This window comes from Drosophila pseudoobscura, chromosome X (assembly GCF_009870125.1).
Source record: "Drosophila pseudoobscura strain MV-25-SWS-2005 chromosome X, UCI_Dpse_MV25, whole genome shotgun sequence".
NCBI classification, from domain to species: domain Eukaryota; kingdom Metazoa; phylum Arthropoda; class Insecta; order Diptera; family Drosophilidae; genus Drosophila; species Drosophila pseudoobscura.
In genome coordinates this window covers 12,466,603-12,489,281 of record NC_046683.1, presented here as the reverse complement: position 1 = coordinate 12,489,281, position 22,679 = coordinate 12,466,603, and the positions used below count along the sequence as shown (strand labels likewise).

The 22,679-nt window shown below is 50.4% G+C and overlaps 3 protein-coding genes across 10 annotated transcripts; 1 reads left to right on the top strand and 2 right to left on the bottom strand.

Moving 5' to 3' along the window:
• Positions 1 to 1,824: 1,824 nt before the first annotated feature.
• Positions 1,825 to 3,528, bottom strand: Or9a (Odorant receptor 9a). The gene is made up of 3 exons (XM_001354823.4): positions 3,044 to 3,528; positions 2,157 to 2,965; positions 1,825 to 2,087 (listed from the first exon to the last, which is right to left on the bottom strand). The coding sequence occupies exons 1-3, from the start codon at positions 3,357 to 3,359 to the stop codon at positions 2,034 to 2,036; spliced, it is 1,179 nt and encodes a 392-aa protein (XP_001354859.2). The 5' UTR covers positions 3,360 to 3,528; the 3' UTR covers positions 1,825 to 2,033.
• A 2,530-nt stretch (positions 3,529 to 6,058) lies between these two features.
• Neb-cGP (ATP synthase membrane subunit K, mitochondrial) lies at positions 6,059 to 6,695 on the top strand. Its single transcript, XM_001354824.3, has 3 exons — positions 6,059 to 6,214; positions 6,278 to 6,354; positions 6,439 to 6,695. Exons 2-3 carry the CDS (start codon positions 6,280 to 6,282, stop codon positions 6,508 to 6,510), a joined length of 147 nt encoding a protein of 48 aa, XP_001354860.1. The 5' UTR covers positions 6,059 to 6,214; positions 6,278 to 6,279; the 3' UTR covers positions 6,511 to 6,695.
• A 2,864-nt stretch (positions 6,696 to 9,559) lies between these two features.
• Positions 9,560 to 22,675, bottom strand: nocte (no circadian temperature entrainment). Of its 8 annotated transcripts, none has more exons than XM_033383626.1 (8): positions 21,959 to 22,674; positions 21,601 to 21,690; positions 21,270 to 21,530; positions 19,860 to 20,201; positions 19,550 to 19,718; positions 13,081 to 19,457; positions 12,036 to 12,140; positions 9,560 to 11,971 (listed from the first exon to the last, which is right to left on the bottom strand). In XM_033383626.1, the coding sequence occupies exons 4-8, from the start codon at positions 19,947 to 19,949 to the stop codon at positions 11,288 to 11,290; spliced, it is 7,425 nt and encodes a 2,474-aa protein (XP_033239517.1). In that variant the 5' UTR covers positions 19,950 to 20,201; positions 21,270 to 21,530; positions 21,601 to 21,690; positions 21,959 to 22,674; the 3' UTR covers positions 9,560 to 11,287. The 8 variants fall into 8 exon arrangements, with proteins under 8 accessions (XP_033239517.1, XP_033239516.1, XP_033239522.1 ...); XM_033383625.1 differs by having other exon boundaries at positions 21,301 to 21,530; XM_033383631.1 differs by having other exon boundaries at positions 13,081 to 19,454; positions 21,326 to 21,530; positions 21,959 to 22,673.
• Between the last annotated feature and the right edge of the window lie 4 nt (positions 22,676 to 22,679).

Genomic DNA, 22,679 nt, shown 5'->3' with positions numbered 1-22,679 from the left:
TGGGTTCAGGGAGAGAGGGAGAGATGCATGTTTGGCATTGTAGTCAGTGCTTTCTGCTATGTACTGAGCGCCCAATCAGAGAAAGGCGACGCTTGTGACGCAACAAACTGAATTCATTCCAGGCTCTACTCCCCATTAAGGTGGCTCAACGCTGGACAAGAGCACGGCGTAACTTGTACTATATTCTCACACTTTCATTGCTGTGGAGCTGCCAGAGGATGTGAAAGCACGAGAGAGATAAACAGTGCCAGCTGCATGGCGTTGATAGGAAACCATTGTTCCAGAGGGAGACGCACGTGGGAATCGCCATTTAATGCCCAATCATAGAATCGATACGCTTACGTCACAATCTGATCTGATTGCTTTTGGCACAAGTACAGCCTTTGCCAGAGTTATATTTTCGACACTCTTAATGCTTGATGCCAAAATACCAAAAATGAAATCTCGAACGGGGTGGATAGGCGCTGTTGCATGAAATTGTTTTCTCTATTTCCTGCTGGGATTCCCCTACGTTAGATATGTATTGGATGGCCTATCGGAGGCTGTCGGTGCAGGCCTGCAGTCCCCTCTCATTCACTCATGTTAATGGACATTTTAATCCTTGATAAGGATATGGAGTCTCCTAGGGGAAGGGTGCTCACAGCATCAAGCACAAAGCGGGGTTAGAATCAGCTTTTGTCTAAAGTGCACCGGAGCCATGGCCGAGGCGGGAGTGCTTTCAAGGGCACAAAAAAAAAGGTGCATCCAAACAGGTATTACCTTGCTGTTTCGGCAGTTATTGCTGTTCGATTCGGGCAGCAGCAGCACAACAGCACCACCTGTCACTGGCAGGGCCAAAAAAGCGGCGTATGAAACTATTCAGCGACATTCCGTGGAATTCTTTCGTTTGCTGCCCGCACATTTGCAAAATAAACGCACAAAAAAGCAAAAAAAGATTGCAAAATTCCACCATGAGAAGAGTCTGGTAGGAAGGTAAGTGTGGGTGTGGGTGTGGGTAGGTACACATCCTGGTCTTTTTTTGTTATATTTAACATACACCTAGAAATGCCTTTTCATCCTCTTACTCGGGGATACTCCTTCTGATCGATGGCAAACAAAACTGTTGAGAAATCCGATCCTAGCGAAACTCTTTCTTCTCTTTGTGATAAATTGATACAGCAAATGCATCTCGACAGGCGAGATTCGAAAACAGAGAGGTCATGTCCAGTGGATTGACGGCTGAGGAATAAGGGGGAAGGTTTTTGCTTTTGGCTTGATTAGAAAAAGAGGAAGTTCTTGGACAGGTTAGCGGAAAGTTGGCGAGAAGTTTGGGGCCAAGGCTGCCGGAATCTTGGAACTGAAGGACAAGACTTTTGTGGAGGGGAATGTTGGGTGTGCTGTGGTTTCCGACTGGCCGAATCGAAAGTGAATTAAACTGATGGCGTGTCTGAATCAGAGTCTGGGACCTGAGACTGCAGCTAAAACGAAAATTCGCCAAACTTCCACCTAGCTGAAGTGGGAACAGAAAAGTGGAAGAGTTGCCACTTGAAGGATTAAAGAGGCGTAACATCATGAGTCCTTGTCTTTGGTCCCTCCTTTCACTCATCGTTTTTTCTCCTACTCCATGGTGTTTTCGTTTTTTATTGTTTGCCCTTATTCCACCCTCAAGAGCGAATTAATTTTCTTCATTTATTAACCCTTAGTTTTCCCCCCTTTTTCATTGCATTTTTTCGCATCAGGTTTTTCCCCTCTTCTCCTCTTCCTCTTCCTCCTCTTCCTCCTCCTCCTCCTCCCCCTCCTCCTCCTCCTCCTCCTCCTCCTCCTCCTCCTCCTCCTCCTCCTCCTCCTCCTCCACGAAAACGAAATTGCTTTCGTTGAAAAATGCTGGCGCATAGCAGGGGGATGCTTCTATTTCGCTTCTTCGATTTCCCATTTAAAGTGTTTGAAGTTTAGTTTTTGTAAAGTTTCCTCTCTTTTCAGTTGTATTTCTTGGTGTTCTTTCCGTTATTCTCGGTTCCTTCTCGACCTAAAGCGGTTTCGTGATCTCCTTCAAATTATACATTAAAGGATCGCAACATCATGATGTACGACATGGCCGAGCGGACAATCTACAGAGAATAAATTATGTGAAAGAATGATCCCATTAGGAGATGAGTACGCGGGTGGATTCTACCCACCGTTGAAAAGGTGGCCATGCTGGCCTCAAAGAAGTACCCCTTCATCTGGCAGGGACGCTGGGCGCGCATGCTCGCGATGAGCAGGACCCGCTTGGTGGACGGCGCGAATTCCATCCAGTTGCTCTCGTAGATGCCGTCGCCGAAGTCCAGGCTGGCCTCCTTGATGTTCTCGCCACAGCGGGAGTATATGAAGAGGGCGATGAGCAGGGAGCCCACGAAGGCGATAAAGTAGAGGCTCTGGGGCTTGGGAAACAGGTCGGCCACCTGGAAGCCGATGAAGCAGATCTGCAGGGCCGACAAGAAGAACTGCAGAAAGATCAGAGGCCGGTAGTGATCGGCAATGAAATCGGCTATCCACAGACCCTTCTGGTGCAGCAGCAGCACCTGGACCGCCGCCTCCAGCTCCCCCCTGGGATCCGCCTCGCCCATAGCCGGCAGATGGACGAGCCGTTGCCTGGCTATCTTGAAGATGGCGCACACATTGTAAGTAAAGAAGAACAGGAGGGTGTCCACGCACAGAGCCATGGTCACCGCACTGTAGCTGGCCATCACGTTCCACAGGTAGGTGGGCACGAAGAACCACATCACCTGGTAGTCGTACGGATAGACCCCCATGTGGGGCAGCTCCAGATGCAGCTTGCTGCCATCGCCCCCGTCGCGCAGCAGGGCCAGGGACATGGTCACGAACGGCTTGATGGCCGCAAAGACACCCGCCATGCAGAAGCAGCGCGTATAGGTCAGGCTCAGCATCTGGTCGCTGCGATTCTCCGCGTCTACAATCTCCTTGGCCTCCGGCCACACGTTGATCTCTGAGGAAGATCGAAACAGGTATTTTCAGGATCGAAAATGCCTTCTTGTGTGCTTGCGGGCCTTCAGACGTGACTCACCCTTTTCCAGGATGCTCCTGATGCGGTAGATCATGCCCACGAACTCCTTGCGGTAGTAGACGAACAGCAGGTACTTGACCAGGGTCAACATGCTGGCGAATGTGGAGCCGAGCGTGTCAGAGAGCAGGCTCACCTCGGTTATGTTCTCCCTGGCGGACAGGAACATGGGCAGCATGAAGGCGAACAGTGGGCCCATGGTCACGAACGTGACCAAGTGACGATCGTTGACCGCCGTGGGGCTCCACAGGTCGATGCCCATCAGGCGGTAGACGAGTATCTGCACGCGAAGGGAGTTGGTCTCGTCCTTCTTGGCCATCTGGGGATTATAATCTGACTCCTGTCATTCAGTCGGCTTATATACCACATTCCAGAGTAATACCAGAGCCAGACGCTGACCCAGGCCCAGGCCCAGGCCATGCAGATGGGCGTGCCCGTTGGCCCGTTGCTGCTGACATGTCAGGGCGGAATCTCTAATTTCCCTTCTTCCCTTCTTATTTTCTTTTTTGTTTTTTTGCTCTTGCTTTTGTTTGGGATGGGAGCGGCAGCGGCGTGGGTGAAGTGCAACAACTTATATTTAATATGCATCTTTGAAGAGTAGGGCGGAGGGAGGATATGTGTGCAGGCACAGCGCCCAAATGCCAGTCATGGCTCTAATTACACATATTTTTTTTTATAGTTGTGCCTCATTCTTGAGAAATCGGGTAGTATGATTCTGATCAGATGTTTGGGACGCAGAAAGCATATCCAAAGGCATTTATATTCTTCATCGTAGTGCATACAGCTTGTCTGATTCCATATTTGTAGATCCTACGGAAAATACAACCAAACTCCAACATTTAAAGCAAGTCGACATACCAATATTTTGATGGCATAGCAACAATGCATCTGAAAGGGTATGCACAGATTCGATCCTGGACGCTTTGAGTTCCCTTATTTTTCGTACCCTTTTCTTGCATTCTCCTCCTTTGGTTGCCTTTTTTTCTTGACAATCTGTAATGCCAGCTTTCGGTTCTCAGCAGGTGCATTCTAATTTTAATGAGTTTTTATTTTAGATTACAAGCACCCAGCCGAATATAGTTGAAGGAACCAAATGGACAGCCTAGTAATTAAATGAGATTTTCCCAAGCTGCCGTTGACATTTGATAGGTCCCCTCGAAGCAGCCATGTCAGTGGCATAAGGAATACATCTTCTAGTTTTTTTTTTAATTTCAGTTTTAAAGTCCATTTGTTGAGGCTGCTTTTTATACAAAAAATCATGTCAAATCATGTATGAGAATTTTAACATTATTGATTTTAATGCCTCTTAAATTTGCTGGTTGATTGCTGAAGGCTTAAATCTTCGACTAATAGTGCTTAAGCTTAAGTTAAAATTTTGAATTGCAAGTGCATTATGAGCCCTACTCAACAAATCTATTTGCCTTCCTTTTGTGGAAAGATTTTAGTGTGTTCTGTGCTGAATGTCCTGCTATCTAGTAATTAATATAAATTGGTTTAATAGCCGAATATCAAAATCGAAGAATATGATTTCCGATCATGGACACAGAACCCATATTTAAACGAGGGGGAACGCCTCTTTCTTTCTTGCTTCTTCGCTTCATTAGAACTGCTACTGGAAGACTCACCAACACAAAAAGGTCAATTCTCCTCCCCAGGAGGCAAAACGAAGGAGTGAGAACCGTGACCCTCGACTGCGTCAACACTCCCAAATTTTGCGATGACCAAGAAGGCGGTCAAAAAACTCGAGTGCTACAGAATGGCGTTAAAAAATAGCATTAACTATCGAGAGTATAAAATACATAAAAATTTGAACGCCAGAGAACAAAAAAAAATTTGAATGCAGACTCAGCGGCGCAGCTGTATTTATAGTATTTCGCTTCCAGTGCGTCGTCGCAGCGTTCGGACTCGGAAGCGGCGTGAGCAGAAGAATCACAGTCAGATCCGGCCTTTTTTAAGTCCAACTGCGATACAAAATTTGTGAATTGCGGGAGGCGATTGAAACTTGCGAAAACGGGAGAATTCGCAGATGACCAAGAAGGCAGTCAAGAAACGCGAGTGGTAAAGAATCGCGTTGGTGATGGCAGTTCGGAAGTTAGCACAGAGTGACGAGTCTTCCACTAGCAGTTCTAGTGAAGCGAAGAAGCAAGAAAGAAAGAGGCAAAGAAAGCGATAATGCAGCCTCAAAAACGAACATCCGCCATCGTAAGTCCCGATAAAGTAAACAGTTGCGAGGCACCGAACCACCGCAACAAGCACCGAACCAGCCAGATACTGTCCTTTGTCATTGTTCTGCACCACAAAACGGTGCCGTGGAGCCTCTATTCAACTACAACTAAAAAATAGCATTAACTATCAGGAGTATAAAATATATGAAAATTCGATGAAAGCAAGAAAAAAAAAGTAACGCAGAGACAGCGGCGCAGCTGTATTTACAGTATTTCGCTGCCAGTGCGTCGCAGTGCTGCCGACTACGCTTTTTTCCCGTCAGCTCTGGCTTTTTTATAATTTTGTTTGGCTTTTTTCAGCTTTTTTAATGCTGTTACCCTTACAAAAAAAGTGTAAAAATGTGGCAGGTTCGTAATCTATGTTGACGATATTTGCCAATACCACCAGATAGTTACCAGATAATAATGAAATTCTAAAACAGGTTGAATTTTTTTCGTAATGTCTCAGGCCACATTAAATACTAATTCGTGATCAGCATCGAATTCCTGATCGTTTGCCATCAAAATCTCAATTTTTTCAAAAATTTCGGAAGAAAGGCATGTTAAAAAGTGTTTCGCCGGAGGTATTTTTGCGGGTCGAACGGTCACATTGCTGTTCTCTCCTGTAACGAAAAAATGAGTCGTAATTTTTAGTGGGCCATACGAAAGGGTATGGTCAACAGGCAAAAAAAGATAACCCAACTGGCAAGGTTCCCAGGAACCTCACCTCGCTTTTTGTCTTCAAGGTATATTGAGCAATTGGGGTGGGTATCACCTAGCATGCGTTGCATTTTCTGGGCCGTTTGGCCTGTTGTCCACACCATCTTTTTCCTGCCATTATGTAGCAAATGTGTACATACCGCGTAGTTGCCATGTAACAACTTGATCAAAGTAAAATTGCATAACTCGGCGTACATTTTTTTTATTGTCCCATTTTCAACAACTCGAAATCGTGAAAAATAACCTGAAAGTGAGTAGACGATAGCAATCAATGGAAAATATAAAAAGATAACCCCATTACCTTGTTTTGCAGCAATGGCTGGTGAAGGCGAGAAACTGACCGGCATGTCGAAAATATTTAATGGCTCGACCATGAGCGGCCGCGCCAATGTGAGTACTTTTCCGCATAGCATGAATATGCAGATGAATGCCGTCCAAGTGTTATGACACGCTCTTGATCTATGGTTATTGCAGGTGGCCAAGGCTACATATGCTGTGATGGGACTGGTGATTGCCTACCAGGTGCTGAAGCCCAAGAAGAAGTAGAGGGTTGCCGTTGCCCTTTTTTCTTCTCGTACCAAGTGCTTCTGCAGCCCCATCGGACCCAGGGACCGAATGCTGTGATCCGAACACCACAGAACGGGCGCCGCAGGATCGAGGCCATGTAATTTATGTGTAGTGCAAGACCTTGAAGGAATAAATAAGTTGAAAATGTAACTCACTGAACCAAATAGCTTATGTAATGATCTATCACGACAGGAGGAGGCTAGATTGTTCCTTGATGGCAGCCGGCTGCCAAACAAATATCAGTGTGAAAGAATAATTCAAGTGGTTCCTGATATGGGGGTCTGTGCGCCTGTGGTTCTCTTTGCCCATCTCCCAGGAGTTCTCTTCCATCTGTCATCTCGCTCTAATTCAGGTCATCCACTCCTTTCTAACGGAAACCGAGGATGAATACATGTATGCACAGACTGAACCTCTTCATTGCTCTCCCTTCAGAACAACACCTTAACTTTTGCGGACTTCACTGCCAGAAGCATTCATATATGTATGTTCCAACAACTTCTTCTGGTGTGACCGATTAATAATTTAGAAAAACCTATTCACAGATTGTATTTATTCTCGTAAGCTTAATTTATAGACTCTTCTGGCAACCAGTCGAATCTACCAGAATCATTCTCCTCGAATTATGTGAAGATCGAACAACCTAACAGACAGAGCACCAAACTTCTCCGAGTAGATACACCGATAATTGTTCATAGCTCGCGCTCCTGCACTTTTCTATAATTAAAAGATCCAAGAACTGTTGTACATCTAACGAAAAATATGGCGTTTGCTTGTGCAACCATTATTCTTACCGTCCGTCGAGAACTCCTCTCACACGAGTATCCATGCTCGTCATCGGGTTTGATGCACTATGCAACATTATCCACCAATGGTCAGATGTTTCCACCTCAATGTGGAAGCACTGTTGCCCTCTTGACCCATGCCCATGCCCCATGCTCTGTCCCTTTTCTCTATTTTATATTTTGAAAGAGAATTTTCCTAAAGAAGTAAAATGTGGAAAACACATTGGTAAGTACAGCGTCGGTTTAAAACAGCATGTTCAACAAATTTTGTTCGTTGTTTTTTTTTGGGTTTTTTGTTTTGTTTTTTAAATATTTTATTTAAAGTTTTATTTCATTTCAAACTTGCTTTAAATTTTCCTCATTCATCGGTTGAGGCTAGGGGTAAGGGCAATCGATCTGGAGCGGGCCCCAGATTTGAATCGAAATTGAAAGATTCCTCTCGTTCATTGGTTGGAGAGGTCACGGGGGTAAGGGGGATCTGGGGCGGGCCCCAGGTTTGTTTTCTTTCTTTTTTTTTTTATCGAAATTTCAGTATTGCTAAAAATTAATTTGAATGAATTGAATGTAAAAATGGTTTACATATATTTCGTATAAATATTTCATGTACTGTACTCTTCATTTCTCTCCTATCTGCCTGCCTGCCTGCCTGCTGGCCGGGCCTATTCCTCGCCTGACTGACGTGTCCTTCGACCGTTTAGCTGTATGTTAATCAGCCCTAACGGGTTTCTTGATGCATTTAAAATATATGTTGTAGGTATAAATTAGTGTTTATATCATTTATCAATTGTATATGCTATGTAATTACCTTTTACATGTATTGTATAATAGCAAGCGTTTGCTTCGGTTTCGGTTTTCTTTCTATATCTTCCTATTTTCTCCTGTTATCCACTAACTGTTTCGCTTTCGTTTTCTTTTCTTTTGTTCTCTTTATGCTTCTGTTTCCTCTCGTTTTCCGTGTTATTTTAATAACTAAACTATTTGCCTGGCTTTGCAAATTCCCCGTTTTGGGGGCGGGTCGTATGTGAGTGAGTGATTGAGTGAGTGAGCGGGTGACATTCGGGTGCGTGGGAGTGAGTGACTGAGTCTGATTGTGTGTGTGTTTGTGTGTGTGTGTGGACTATTTAATATACCGCTAATTTACCGCTATATTCCATTGCTTTTTTCTATTGCGTTTTCTCTTTTGCGCTTTACAGCAGCAGCGCAGCACAGAAGCAGCGTAGCAAAGTGCGCAGCGCAGTCGCAGTTATTCTGCTTGATTTTTGTTTTGGTTTTTGTCTATATTTCTACTACATCTTAGCATTGGGATTGGGTGCTGCGGGGGCGGGCCACAGGGATCTCCCTCCAACGAACCCTTCTTAGTATTCGCTGAGAGCGCGTGTGGGGGGGTGTGGGGTGTGGAGGATGTGGGGAGTGCGAGCAAGAGATCTCTGCGGCTCTCCCACCGTCGTCGTCGCCCTGGGATGTGTGCGATTATAATCGTTATAATTACTGTTGTACGAGCAAGAGTATGTTTGAATTTGTATCAGTGTATGTGTGTGGGGATCTTGTTGTCATTAAAATTGGAACCGTTTTTGCTTCTATATATAATATATATATACTCGTATTCTTGTATATGCATGCGTATGTGTTTTGTGTGTGTGTGTGTGTGTGTGTGTGTGTGTGTGTGTGTGAGTGTATCGTTAATGCCCATACATAGATCATATCATATCATATCCTTGTTAAGTTACAGTTACATAATGAATTACACATTTATATAAATTGTTTAAATTTCATTCTCGCCACGTCACTCTCGTACAGCATACATACATTACTTTTAATTCTCTGATTTACGTGACTGCGCCCTTGAGCATAAAACGTTCGTTTCGTTCTTCATTTCGATTACAGTTCTTTCCGATTGCTGACTGGCGATGTCTGGCAGGTCTGGCTGCGATAGGGGGTGGTGGCGGCGTTGCCACCCATGTGCGATTTGCGCTGAACACTTTCAATTTAAAGCCTGGGATACCGGGGGGATACGGATACCGTTATTCGTTTAGCAGTGCTGCCATATTGACGGGGTGGCGGGGGGACTTGTATAACGATAATGATCGGGATCAGGAATTACTCATATGTCTGTATAATGCTACATATACATATAATGCCTGTTATTGCTGTTTTGTTATTGTTTCTGGTTTCTGTTTTCTGTTTTCGATTTTTGTTTTTGTTCATACAGATTTCTATAATGTATTTTGTTTGCTTTTACTTGTTTAAACTTATTTTTGCGCTTAATCAAACTTAAAAGCTTGCCTGCTTTTCATTTGTCTCTCTCTCTCTTCGTTTCTCTATATATTCTCTATATGTGTATGTAGGTATCATCTCGTGCTCGCTTTCTCGTCACTTTCCTCGTTCTTCGTTCCTCGCTCATTCTTTCAGATGTGATTTGTATAGAGTAGATAGAGCCCCGGGTTACGTTTTGTATATATGTATATATATATATATAATGTATTATATTGTAGCATAAACATAAATTAGAATTATTAGTGGATTTTTTGTGTGTTGCAAAAAAATTAAACAATATTTATGTATATGTATTATGTATTTATGTATAAAGAAATTAAAGCATACGCAGTGCCAAATGTTCAGTTTGTTGTTGGTTTTTGTTTTTCTTGGGGATTTAATTTGGGGGAAAGAGCATTGAGGGGTGGGCCGGGCCGGGGCGGGGCGGGGCGTTGCGGGAGAGAGACTCTACTACAAAAAATAATAAGTATATAAACGTAAAAGTAATATTATGTAAATTTGTTTGACAAAAAATACACTCCGCTATTTATGTAAGTATGTTTTTATATGAGTTCGTGTTCGTGTGTTTGTGTGTGTCTGTGTAATGTGTGCATTTTGTGTGTGTGTGTGTGTGTGTGTGTATGTGTGTTTTGTTTAATAAGTAATTCTCTTGCGATTTCTCCATTTTCTATTGCTCCTTCGGGCTCCTGTTCTCCTGTTGCTGCTGCTTCCGTTTTCATCTGTTGCGGCGGTGACGGTGTGGCGGTGTTGCGGAGAGGGGCAGGGCTGCTTATGGGGATGGGGTACCTATCTCTTACTATCTCTGATTTGCATTTTCCGTCATCGTTCCGCCTCCCTTCCCTGAGGACCTGCCAACAATCATCAAATCAACATCTGCTGCCGATCCTCCTGCCGATGGCTCCTCCTTGATAAACGCCATTAATGCTTTATTCCTGCTCTAATTTCCTTAAGGGTTTGGGTTTCGTGTGTCTCCTCTTCGCAGTTGCTAAATTTCCCTTTGAACGCTTTTCTCTCACTTTGCGTTTGCATTTCTCCCATTTCTCATTTACTGAGGTTTTTCTTACCGAGTACTGTTTTGTTTTGTTTTCCTTTCTCTCGATTTCTTTCTTCTCTGGCGGTTTACTTTTACCGTCTTATTCTTGGCAGCTCTGTTTCTCTTGTTAGCATTTTTAGGTCTCTACTCGTCTCTCGCTCTCGCTCTTCGTCGCTTCTGCTCCCGCGTCTGCTTTCCCTTTATTCTCTCACATTTTCTCTTACGCTTGCGATAGTATCTCTTGTAGTTTGTGTTATTAACTTTCGATTTCGTTAGCTTTCTGGCTTCTGCCTGCTGCCGCCTTCTTCCTTCTTCACGTTTTACTTTTACTTTTACTTGTTGCTTAACGTTTAGTTTTATGGATAAGTAAATATTTCTCCTCTCTGCTTTCGCTTCCAACAGTTCCTACATTCGTTATCGTTATCGTTCCTTTACTTTGCTTTGCTTTCCTTTCCATGATTTGCTTTTATTGATCTCCTTCGATGCGCATTCCTTCCACTATTCCCCGTTTCCTCTATGCCTGTATGCACGTTTGTGTGTGTGTATTTTCTTCTATTGTAGGTGGGGGACTGTGATTGTGGCTGTGGCTGTGGCTGGGGTCCGCTGGAGTGGTGTTGAGTGTGGTCGTGGGCATGATCGTGGGCGTGGGCGAAGGATTCTGCCCCACTCAGTTGGCGTGCCACTCCCCGCGATTGGCCCCACCGCCGGAGCCGGCCGCATTGTTGGCATAATACGGTTTGCTCAGCTGCGCAGCCGCCGAGCCGACCGCGGAGCCGGTTGAGCCGCCGCCCACCGCACCTCCTGGTCCCCCATTGCCACCGCCACCGCCGTTACCGCCCGGCGGTCCAACTGGGGCATTGCCATTGCCACCGGCACTGGTTGGCGCTGCCACTCCTCCATTGCCGCCGGTCACCTGCCGCATGTTTTGGGCGCGCTGCGCTGCTGCTGCCGCCTGATCCCTCTGCTGCTGTTGCTGCTGCTGTTGGGGATGCTGTTGCGGATAGTTGTTGGGTCGCTGAATGGGCGTGGGGTACCGACCTTGGTTGCCACCGCTCTGTCCAACGCTGCCAACACCGTTTCCGCCACCATTGCCACCTCCACTGCCGTTGCCGCCAACCACCTGAGAGCCACCGCCACCGTTCCCGCTGCCACTCCCCACGGCACCGCTGCCACGTCCGCCCAGGGCGTTCATGTTGGGTCCGTTGCCGCCGTTACCGCCCTGCTGCTGGCGCTGCTGCTGCTGTTGCTGCTGAGATTGTTGCTGCTGCTGTTGCTGTTGTTGTTGTTGTTGTTGCTGCTGCTGTTGTTGCTGCTGTTGCTGCTGCTGCAGCACCTGGTTTTGCAGATCCCACTTTAAGAAGAGAGGAAGAGAGAGAGTGAGCATCATTCTGGTTAGTAGAGGAAGCAACACTTACAGCGCCATAGTTCTTGTGGTGCGGCGGACTGGGCTGCGACTGGACCTGTTTGGCCAGACCGAGACTCATGTCAGCGCTGAGTGGACTCTTCAGCTGTCGGCCCATCTGAAGGGGGAGGACAAGAGACACAGTTTGGTTAACGGCAGATAGATTAACGATTAAAGACTATATCTTTTTATACCCGATACTCAAAATGAGATTTGTGGTGAAAATGGATGTGTGTAACGTGTTCCAGAAGGAAGCCCCTCCGACCCCATAAAGTATATATATTCTTGATCAGCATCAATAGCCGAGTCGATTGAGCCATGTCTGTCTATCCCTCCCAATGGGGGCCTAGTGCTCAGAGACTATAATATAATAGCTAGAGCAACGACTTCCGTATATCCACACTTCCGTGATATGTCACTGTTATAAGTATATTTCAAAACTTCGCACCGCCCCCAAAAAGGACGAAAATCTGTGGCATCCACGATTTTAAAGATAAGAGAAAACCAAAAAAGAATAAGACTATATCTTTTATGGTGCAGAATCTGTACCAAATCGTATTATTATTATAGCCATAATGAAGAAAACAATTTGATTTTCTCTCGCTATCTCTCTCTCTCTCTCTCTGACACACACGTTTCATGGTCGGCTCTGCATATCGCAAAAAGTGAGCGCCTAGATTTCAGAGACTATAAGAGCTAGAGAAACCAAATTTGGTATCCACACTCCCGTGATATTGAACTTGCACAAGTGTATTTCAAAATTTCGCCCCACCCACCGCAAAGAACAATATTCTGTGTCATCCACAGATCCCAGAGACTATTAAAGCTGGAGCAATCATATTTTATATGTACACTCCTGTTAGACTTCACTGTTACAAGTGTATTTCAAAATTTGGACGATAATTCGATGAAGGATTTTTCTTGATTGTAGATTCTTGATTCGTGCTTGAACTGTGCGGGTCGGATTTGATGAATAAGTGTTGTAATGAACGTGCACACATTTAGGTGATTCTCTTTTTACGACGGCATCTGACTGCGTCGCTGTCTGTAGTCCTTACCGAGTCCTGCATATGGCCCTGTCCCTGGCTGCTCTTCAGGTAGGCCGCTCCAGGCGTGGGTCCTCCTCGGTACTGATTGATACCGGCCGACAGCAAGGGGGAGTTCATGAACTGCGTGTTGAAATTGCCCATCGTGTGCTGTGACTGGGGACCGCCTGGCGGCCCATTGGAGCCGGGCGGTCCGCCCTGATGGCCCCCGTACATGCCGGCGGCTGTGGCCAGGCCGTAGCTCTGCGCACCTCCGTTGCCCTGCGGCGGGGGTCCACCATAGAACTGCGGGCCACTGGGACCGCCTGGCGCCGAATTCGAGTAGTAGCTGTTGGACTGGAGCTGATGGGCGCCCGGCGGGGGGCCGCCCTGGCCCGGATGCTGGGGCGGAGGGCCGGGATAAAGATTCATATACTGCTGGGTGGTGGCATAGGGGCCGGGGCCACCGCCGCTGCCCGCCGACTTGGAGCCTATGGCCCCGATGGGCTGCTGGCTGGATTGAGGCGGCTTGGCTGCTCCCGAGGACATCATGGAGTTGCTGTTAGATGAGATGATGGTCACCGCGGCGTTCGGATTGCTCAGCTGCTGCGAGTTGGGCTGACCGAAGGGGCCGACCGTAGGGCCGCCGGGTCCGCCGCCCAGACGGAACTGCGACGACAGATTGGAGTACATGTCGGGTGTGGCCGCCGTCTGGGGCATGTTGCCGCCATGGGCCGTCTGCATGGCGTACGCATTGACGTTGAAGGGGCCACCGGCTGCCGCCGCCGCCGCCGCTGCTGCCGCATAGTGGCCCGGGAAGCTGTGTGCGGCCGCTGCCGCCGAATAGGCGGGCGAGCGGCTCGAATGATCGAGCGTATGGAATGGAGCATACAGATTGCCGCCCTGCGACGGTGGCGGCGGCGGTGGCATCTGCGACGAATTGAACACCACGGCCGGCGGGCTGGGAATCGTTGGAATGCCGCCGACACCGAACTGCGGCGACGCCTGGTAGAACGGTTGCTGCTGTTGCTGCTGGTGCTGCTGATGCTGCGAGTGTTGCTGCTGGGAGTGCTGCTGCTGTTGGCTGGGGGGCGGAGACATGCCCAGGTACTTCTGCTGCTTGGCCTTCTGGTGCTGCTGCTGCTGTTGCTGGGGACTGGGGTAGTCCTCCTGCTGGAACTGCTGGTCCAAGGAGCCGCCATCGAAGGGCGATCCATGACCCCCATAGCCATGCACACCGGGAACGGGCCCCGGCGAGGACAGCGCATGGTGCTGATGGTGCTGGGCCTGCTGCTGCTGGTGGTGGTGGCTCTGCATGTGCACCGCTGAGACCGCATAATGGGGCATCTGCTGCTGGTGCTGCTGGGAGGCAGCCACCGCCGCGGCCACAAACGAGGCGGCACTCATGTGGCTGCTGCCATCGTCGCCACCTTGGGGCTGCAGCACAGATTGTTGCTGCTGTACCGCTTGCTGCTGTTGCTGCTGCTGGACCTGCTGCTGCTGCTGGACCTGCTGCTGTTGCACCTGCTGCTGCTGCTGCTGGACCTGTAGTGGCTGTTGCTGGACGAGCGACTGCTGCTGCTGCTGCTGCTGTTGCTGCTGCTGGGCCATGGCCTGCTGCTGCTGCTGGCCTATGGGCAGGGCCTGCTGTTGCTGTTGCACCTGCACCTGCGAGGGCGATGGCCCGTCCGACATCGGAGTGGCCGACTCCCACACCTTTTTCACGCTGGCTATCTTCATATTGAGATCGGCCGTTGAATTATTTTGCTGTTGCTGCTGCTGTTGTGCCGCCTGCTGCTGCTGCTGGTGGTGCTGATGCTGCTGGCTGGCGGAGGTCTTGTCCATGGTATCCACCTTAAGGGGCGAGGGATCATCTCCGAAGGTGAAGCCTAGCTTCATGTCCTGCGCCTCCTCGCCGGCTCCCGTGGCGGACTTGCCGCCGAAGCTCATCTGGGACAAGGCACTGGAAAGGCTGTCCACCGTGGAGTCGCCCGAGAGCTGGCTGTTGGGCTTAATGACCACAGCCGCTGCAACCGCCTGCTGCTGCTGCTGCTGCACCTGCTGCTGCTTGTACGTTGAGTTCTCAAAGATGATCGTGTTGACGGGGGCACCGTCGATCAGGAGCGTGGCTCCCTGGCCACCGGGCACTGTACCCGGACCAGAACCTGGACCCACTCCCAGGCTGACGGCCACCAGTGGCGATTTCTCGCCGATGGCTGCCAGCTTGATGACCTTCTCGCTGCTGCCGCACGGACCGCCTATGACAGAGACGGATGAGGTGTCGCCGCCGGCCTTTTTCTTTTCAAGCAGGTCTGCTGAGCAGCCCAGTGATGAGGGGACGCCGCCTGTCGCGACGCCGCTGGTCAGGGCCGTGGGCGCTCCTCCTGCCGCGGTGGCAGCCAGTCCGGGAGGAATGCGCGCTGGCGAATCCTTTTGCGCCTCCTCCTTGACCAAGGCAGTGTGCTGGCTGTGGCTGTGACTGTGGCTGGGGGCTGAAGTGGCAGTCTTGCAGTCCTTCTCCTCGCCTACGGCTCCGCAGGCCTCCTTCTCGTCCTTGGCCATGTGCTTGCTCTTGTCCGACAGATCCGCCTCCGACTCTGAGCTGCGCTTGCCGTACTCCTCGTAGCCGAGCCGTCCGTACGCGCGTCCAGCACCTCCAGCATTGCCGGCTGATCCGGTGCCGGATCCTGCGGCTACCGGACGGCGATACCCAGGCGCTGAGACGGCACCACCACCGCTGCTAAGTCCACCGCGTCCGCGTCGTGAGGGCTCTCCGCGCGGCGAGAAGCCGGCCTTGTTGGCCGACGGCTGTCCCGCTGGATCCTCCGGACGGCGACGTGCTGCGCCAGTACCACCTCCACCTCCTCCTCCCCCGCCACCTCCACTGCTGTAGCAGTCTTCATCCACATCCTCCGAGTGCTCCGATTGCTCGCCGCCGCTGCCGTAGTAGCGTCTGCCAGCTGTACCGCTGCTGCGGCTGCTGCTGCCCCAGTCGCTGCCGCTCCTATTTCCGCCACGATAGCTGCCACTTCCGACTGATGCCGCTTGTGCTCCGCCTCCTCCAGCGCTGGCCGCATAGCTGCGTGTACCGCCGCCTCGACCTCCAACAGATCCGACGCCACCTCCTCCTCCTCTGGGACTGGGGCGCTTGCCGGCGGCGGCGCTAGGATGCGCCTTGTCCTCATCTTGCTGCTGCTTGTTGCCAGACGCCGCCTGCTGCTGCTGCTGATACTTGGCCTTGTCGCCATCGCCATCGGGCTTCTCCTCTGACTTGTCATCGGACTTGTCCACCGGCTCCACGCTGCGGCGCAGGATCTGCGTGGGCATGATCTCTGCAGGTGCGGGCTTGTGCAGCGATGGAGAGGCAGGCAGCAGTTGCTTCTGCTGCTGGCCGCCGACGGCACCAGGGGCCATGGCCTCTTCGCTGAGGCTGGGCTGACGGGCCGGACGCTGCAGGATCTTAATCTGCACGGACGAGTCGTGGCTGTGGGTGGAGGAGAAGCTCTCGTCGCGATGCCTGTGGTGTACCTTCTGCTCGGCATCGGTCTGCTCGGCCCAGGAGGAGCACGAGCCCAGGCTCAGGATGGCGCACTCCTCGCCGCCGGTCGACGACGAGACGCTGGTTTTGCGATGCGAATTCTCCGAAATGCTCCGCGGCAATGACTGCACCTGACTCCTGTACTCCTGCTGTCCCCGGGTGAACCGCTGCTGCTGCTGCTCGATGGTCAGTGCCTCCTGCTCCTCTCGGGCACTGGAGCTGTCGTGACGATTGCGTCCGTAGCCCCCACCAGCGGCTCCTCCTCCTCCTCCACCGGAAGCACCGCGTTGAGCGTAGCCCCCACGTCCCCCTCCACCGCTTGCCACGGTACCAGCGACCGCTCCTCCTCCGCTGGCCGATCCCACGCCACCCTTCTGCAGGTAGCGAGAATTGCTGTCGAAAGCACTGCTGGCCGAGGCGCTCTTCTCCAGGCGTGGCTGCTGCTGCTGCTGCTGGGCCTGCTGTTGTTGCTGCTGGCGCTGGAAACGTGGTGGTAAATTCGATTGAAAGTGGGTAAGGAACACGCCCTTCTGGCCGTATTCACCGCCAGCTGGCGAACCAGAACCTGACACGCCGCCGCCACCGCCAGTTGTCACGGGACTCACACCGCTGCCCAGGCTGGAGATGCTGCCGCGTGGTCGACGATGCTGGCCTCCGCCCTCATCCTCACTGACATTGCCCAGCGGTGCGGAAAGGGATTGCGCTTCATTCGAGGAGACAGAGCCCGAAGATGAGGCGGGTCCCTCGCCGGCCAGAGCCGCCGCTGCTGCCTTCTTGCTGTTCATTTTCATTTCGAGCTCCTGCAGCTTCTTGGCCGCCGCCTGTTTCCGCTCCATTTCGCGACGCTCCTCCTCTTCCTTGCGCTGCTTTACTCGCTCATAGACACTGGCGTCCAGGGCAATGCCACCGGCCACTGGTGCCCCAACATTACCAGAACTGCCACGATGTCCGTTCTGTTGGCGCATGTCTTGCTGCTGTTGCTGCTGCTGCGATTGCTGCTGCTGGTCCAAGCACCCTTCTGGAAGGGACTCGCGCTCGCTGCTATCCTTGCCACGCTGCCAGCTGGATACGGATGGGGGTGCCATCTTGCCAGCCAATACTGAGGAGGCAGCTGTGGAGGCTTGCGACTGGGAATGGCCCTGATGCTGGTGCTGCTGCTGTTTGCCAGAGCCGCCGCCATGGAGATGATCCTCTGGGGGGGATTCGTCGTCCGAGAATGTCAACTTCTTGGTATAATCAATATCATCCTGCTTTGTCCAGCTGTCGTCCTTGGCTATCGCATTCAAGCGCTCCAGATCCTCCTCGCGGATAATGGGGCGCTGCATTTGGGCCACTTCCGGCTCCACCACATAGTCCTTCTCCTTGCGTCCGCCACCGTTTGCCTGCTGCTGCGCCTGCTGCTGTTGGGGTGGCGTCGCTGTGCCCATGCCCTGTGGGGGCGAGGCAGAGGCCGCAGGACGCTTCGGTATAGCGCTGGCCGCACGAAAACCGCCAACGGCCGGGGAAGCGGCCCGTCCCCCAAGGATGCCGTTCTGGTAGTGGGTGGGCAGACTCGATTCGGAGCCGCCCGCAAGAATGGAGGCCACCGTGGTGGCCATGGATCCGCCGATACCCATGCCCAGGCCGCCGGCAACCACCGCCGATGTGGGCATTGGGGCACCGCTGCGCATGAACGAGGGCATAAGCGAAAGTATGGGCAGGGGAACGGCTCCTCCGTTCCCTGATCCGCCGCCGCCACCCCCGCCGCCAGGTGTACCGCCGCCGCCGTTGCCGGCGATCAGATGGTGGCCCTGGCCCTGTTGGCCCATCGCCAGGTCCGAGTTGGCCGCCGCCGCCGCAGCCGCTGCCGCAGCACCCTTGGCCGCCTTCTCCTGCTGCTGCAGCCAGGTGGCCGTATCGTTCTGTGGTCGCAGGCTCATCTCGCCCAGATCCATGCCACCGGCGCCACCGCCGCCGTCGTCGTTGCCATCTCTGTAGTCGCGATGCGAGTGGTGAGATCCCCCGCCATACTGTCGTCCCTGTCCCTGGCCCTGGTGGTAGTCCCGATGGTGCGACGACTGTTGATGCTGCTGCTGGTGCTGGTGCTGGTGCTGATGCTGCTGCTGATGATGGTGAGAGTGATGCGAGTGATGATGGTTCTGCTGGATTGAGCTCGAGTGATGCGCCTGGTTCTGGTAGTGTCCCTTGCCCGACTGCGCTCCCCCCAATCCGGAACCGGCACCGCTCGATCCGCCGCCACCGCTTCCGCCGCTGCCAACTGTGCCGTCCAGTGTGGGGAACTCGTATTGGAATTGCGGACTCTGGTAGTGGGGCACCACCTGCTGCTGCTGATGCGAATGATGCTGGGGCTGGCGACCAAAGTGCTGGCCCCTCTCGTGTCCTGTGGTTATGGCAGACCATGACTTGGGTGAGTTGAGCGAATGGCCACCGCCGGCTGCTGATCCTCCTCCTCCGCTGCCCCCCGGTCCGCCTGCCGAGTTATTGATGAGCTTGTAGTTTTTGTTGCTATTAGCGGGGCCACCGCCACCGCCGCCGCCGCCTCCGCTGTGAGTGTGGCTATGTCCAGAGGAGGCACTGTTGTTGCCGCCCCCGGAGGTGACGTTATTGTTGCTGTTGCTAGTGCTACTATTGCTGCTGCCGAATTTATTGCCGGCGTTGCTCGTTGAGACGTTGTTGTTGTGGTGGTGGTGATGCTGCTGCTGTTGCTGCTGCAGTTGCTGTGAACCTCCTCCTACGCCAGGTGATGCTGAGGCTCCACCGCCTCCAGTTGCTCCTCCACCGCCGTTACCGGCAGCGCCTGCTCCTCCTCCTCCGCTGTGGGCAGTGGTGTTGTTGTGGCTATTATTAGATCCTCCTGCTGAGCCTGATCCTGCTGTTATTTAAGAGGAGAGATACATATAGGAGATATAGAGAGTACTCTTCTGCTGATGCTGCTTCTGCTGCTGCTGCTGTCGCTCAACTCACCTTCGACTGAGACTAGGAAATTATTGTTGCTGCTGCTGGTGTTGGTCTCGGCCTTCAGGGATGGCAGATTGGCTGGTGGTCGCCTAGCGGACGGCACTTTTCCCAAGATTTGCATACCATGTTTACGAGGCACTTGATTTTTCTGTGCTGATGGTTCACTTGATTCACCCTGCGCAAGGCGGAGGGAGGGAGGGAGAGGGAGTCATGGAATCAGCAAACAGTAAATATATATATGTATGTACATATATACATATATGGGGACTATAGAGGGACATTTATGCATATGGATATGTATATGATTTGTACTTACACGACTATTCTTGTACATGCGATTTATATCCAACGCTGTGAATTTGGGCTTGGCATTTCGCTCTCCCCTACTTCCCCCCAGTGTACTCATGCTGCCAATAGATCCTCATTAGCGTTAGCTTCCTTGACGCCGCCGCCGCGTTCCTCGCTCTCTCAATGCGCTGGATTTGGATCTCAATGTGGATGTTGATGTGGATTTATCGCTCTCCTTTGTCGTTGTTGTTGCTTGTGCTTGTTCTCGCACTCTCGTTCTCTCTCTCAATATATATGTATATCTCCCTTTCTGTCTTACCTTTGGGGATCGTTGATTGGGCAATCTTCTTGCTTCAGTCTTTCTGGTGAGCTGCAAGAGACAGACAGAGAGAGAGAGAGAGGGAGAACGAAAAAGGGAGAGTGTTAGGCCACAATTTGTTTACTGCAATTTTTCCATTGTTGCTTTTGTTTTGGTGGACAAACCATTCTCTTTACACCCACCCCCTTCCCAACTCACGGGCAATGCATTGCATTCACTGATGCCGCGATGCCACCCTCTCGCACCTCATCAAACCAAATGTTTGGTGTGAGCAGGCTAGCGCCAGTTCCATTAAAAGAACAAGCAAACGAGTCTGCCAAAGGCATGGCGGCAGGCAGAGCGGGACGGCTGTATGCAGTGCTCTCTTTGATTGCTACCCACACACACGCACACACAGCCAGAACACAGCACAGCAGCACACTGAGCCGAAGCGGCAACGCATTGGAAAGAAGTATTTGCGGTGGCGTCTTGTAATAATTGGTGGCTTGAGAAGTGGGGGTGTGGGGAACGAGCGAACAATGGCTGACAACAAATACAACAACAGCAATACAAGTTCTCTCCAAAGCCAACAATAGGCAAATAGAAAAAGTGGCAAACATTTGTAATGTAAGCAATTTTTAGTTTGGTTTCTTTTGTGCGGCGTGGCCCGGCGGGAACAGGCGGGGGGGTGTACATATGTGCATATGAAACAATAAAATGCTTGGCAACAATTCTTTTTTCTTTTTGTAATAACAACAACCATTCATAAGCGGACACACTAATACACGCGCGCACACACAACACACACACACTAACACACGCGGTCACATACACGTACACAAAAACGCAGCGATAGAGACGAGTACGACGCTGATGATGGCTTTGTTAGTTATTATTTAATCGCTGTATGCGGTTCTTTTTTGTTTTATTTTTCACTTAGATATTTTAGTTACACTTTTCTACGCAAACGATCAGGAAAATAAGCAAAAAAGTTTTAAATGTCATTCTAAAAAGTACCGTATAAATACGGCACTTACACAGACACAGCACTTGGCGTTTGGTTTGTTAGACCGAAAGAAGGAGGGATGGAAAGTAGATATTAAATGCAGAAAATGTGTTTGTTCTCCCTTAATTTTTTACTTTTGCAGACAATTTATCCAATCTTTATTACGTATTTATCAAGCTCCCTATTTTACTTTTGTTTAAAATGTTTCAGTTTGCTTTCCACCATCCAACATGAAGTTTGCCGCTGCTTCTTCTTCCGTGTGCTTCTTCCTCTTCAGTTTCACACAGCTACACATTTCGCATGTATTGCGTGCGTGTGGTCAGCGTTGCCACACCGCCTCAGAAAATCGAACCAGATTGACAGCCCCATATAATGTGTGGCGTGCAACTCTACACCTGGCAAATTAATAAATTATTTGATAGTAACGCTTCTGACGCACCTTAATTTAGTTTGCAAATTGCTCACAAATTACTCAAGTGTCATACACAGCATGTTCAAGAGAATCAATACGGCGTAAACCTGCGGCACCGCCGACAACTGCAACGGCGGATAACCCTGTGGGAGAGAGCGAGATAACAGGAGAATATTGCTGCTTTGTCGCATAATATATTCAATAAAACGCCTGCACACATTTGTTTTTCCCACACATTTAGTGCGTATTTGACCGAAAACATGAGAGGAGAATGGACTCCAAAGAATTTCGCCGACGAGCTGACAACCATATTTTCAGGGTTTTCAGCCCGTGCGAAAATTGACAGCAGCAATAAAACGCATACGCGTACGCGAGTATGAGAGAACGAGGCAGTTGGCACATAGAGCTTACCCTTTTACACGCAGCGCACACACCGCAAACACAGTTCGTTGCTCCTTGGCTCCTTTTTTTGCACTCTTTCTGGCGCTTACTCAGCCCCTGCCGTGTTGGTTGCACAAAAAAATGAAAACAACAAAATGCGCAACGAAACGAAATGCTTTGCAGTGCAAACACGTTTCGCTGAACGCCTTTGTTTAATGCACAAAACGCGCCAGGCGGCTAGCGTTGACAAATGTTCGATTCTATTTGGATTTGGTTTAGTCAAATTTGTGTTTCTTCTCGGCTTCGTTTCGATATGTCCCTCTTCGTCGCACGTTCGCTGTGTTGCGCTGGCTGTGGACTGGCTTTGTCAGCGCACTCACTCTCTCTTTCGCTCTTTTGCTCCCCCTTCTGTTCGGCAATGGGTCGCTGTCGCTTTTTTGCAAGTGTATGGATGGGGAAAATGGTATCGGATCAGAGGAGGCCCAAAGTGTTCGGGATACTCATTTGAATCACTTTTCTTATGCTTATTTATTGGTGTTTCAGCACACACGCACGCACGCTCTATTAATTGGCGCCTTATTGCACTAGGCTGCGTTTCAATTAAACTTTGATTATTTATGTTGCGTTCTTTTCACGTAATACGTAATTGTCCATTAGTTTTAAATCGTATGTATTATTTTTTTGCCATTTTGCGGCGGGCGTTGCCATACCATAAATGACTGCCTGCATGAACTATCGATTGCGCACAGTC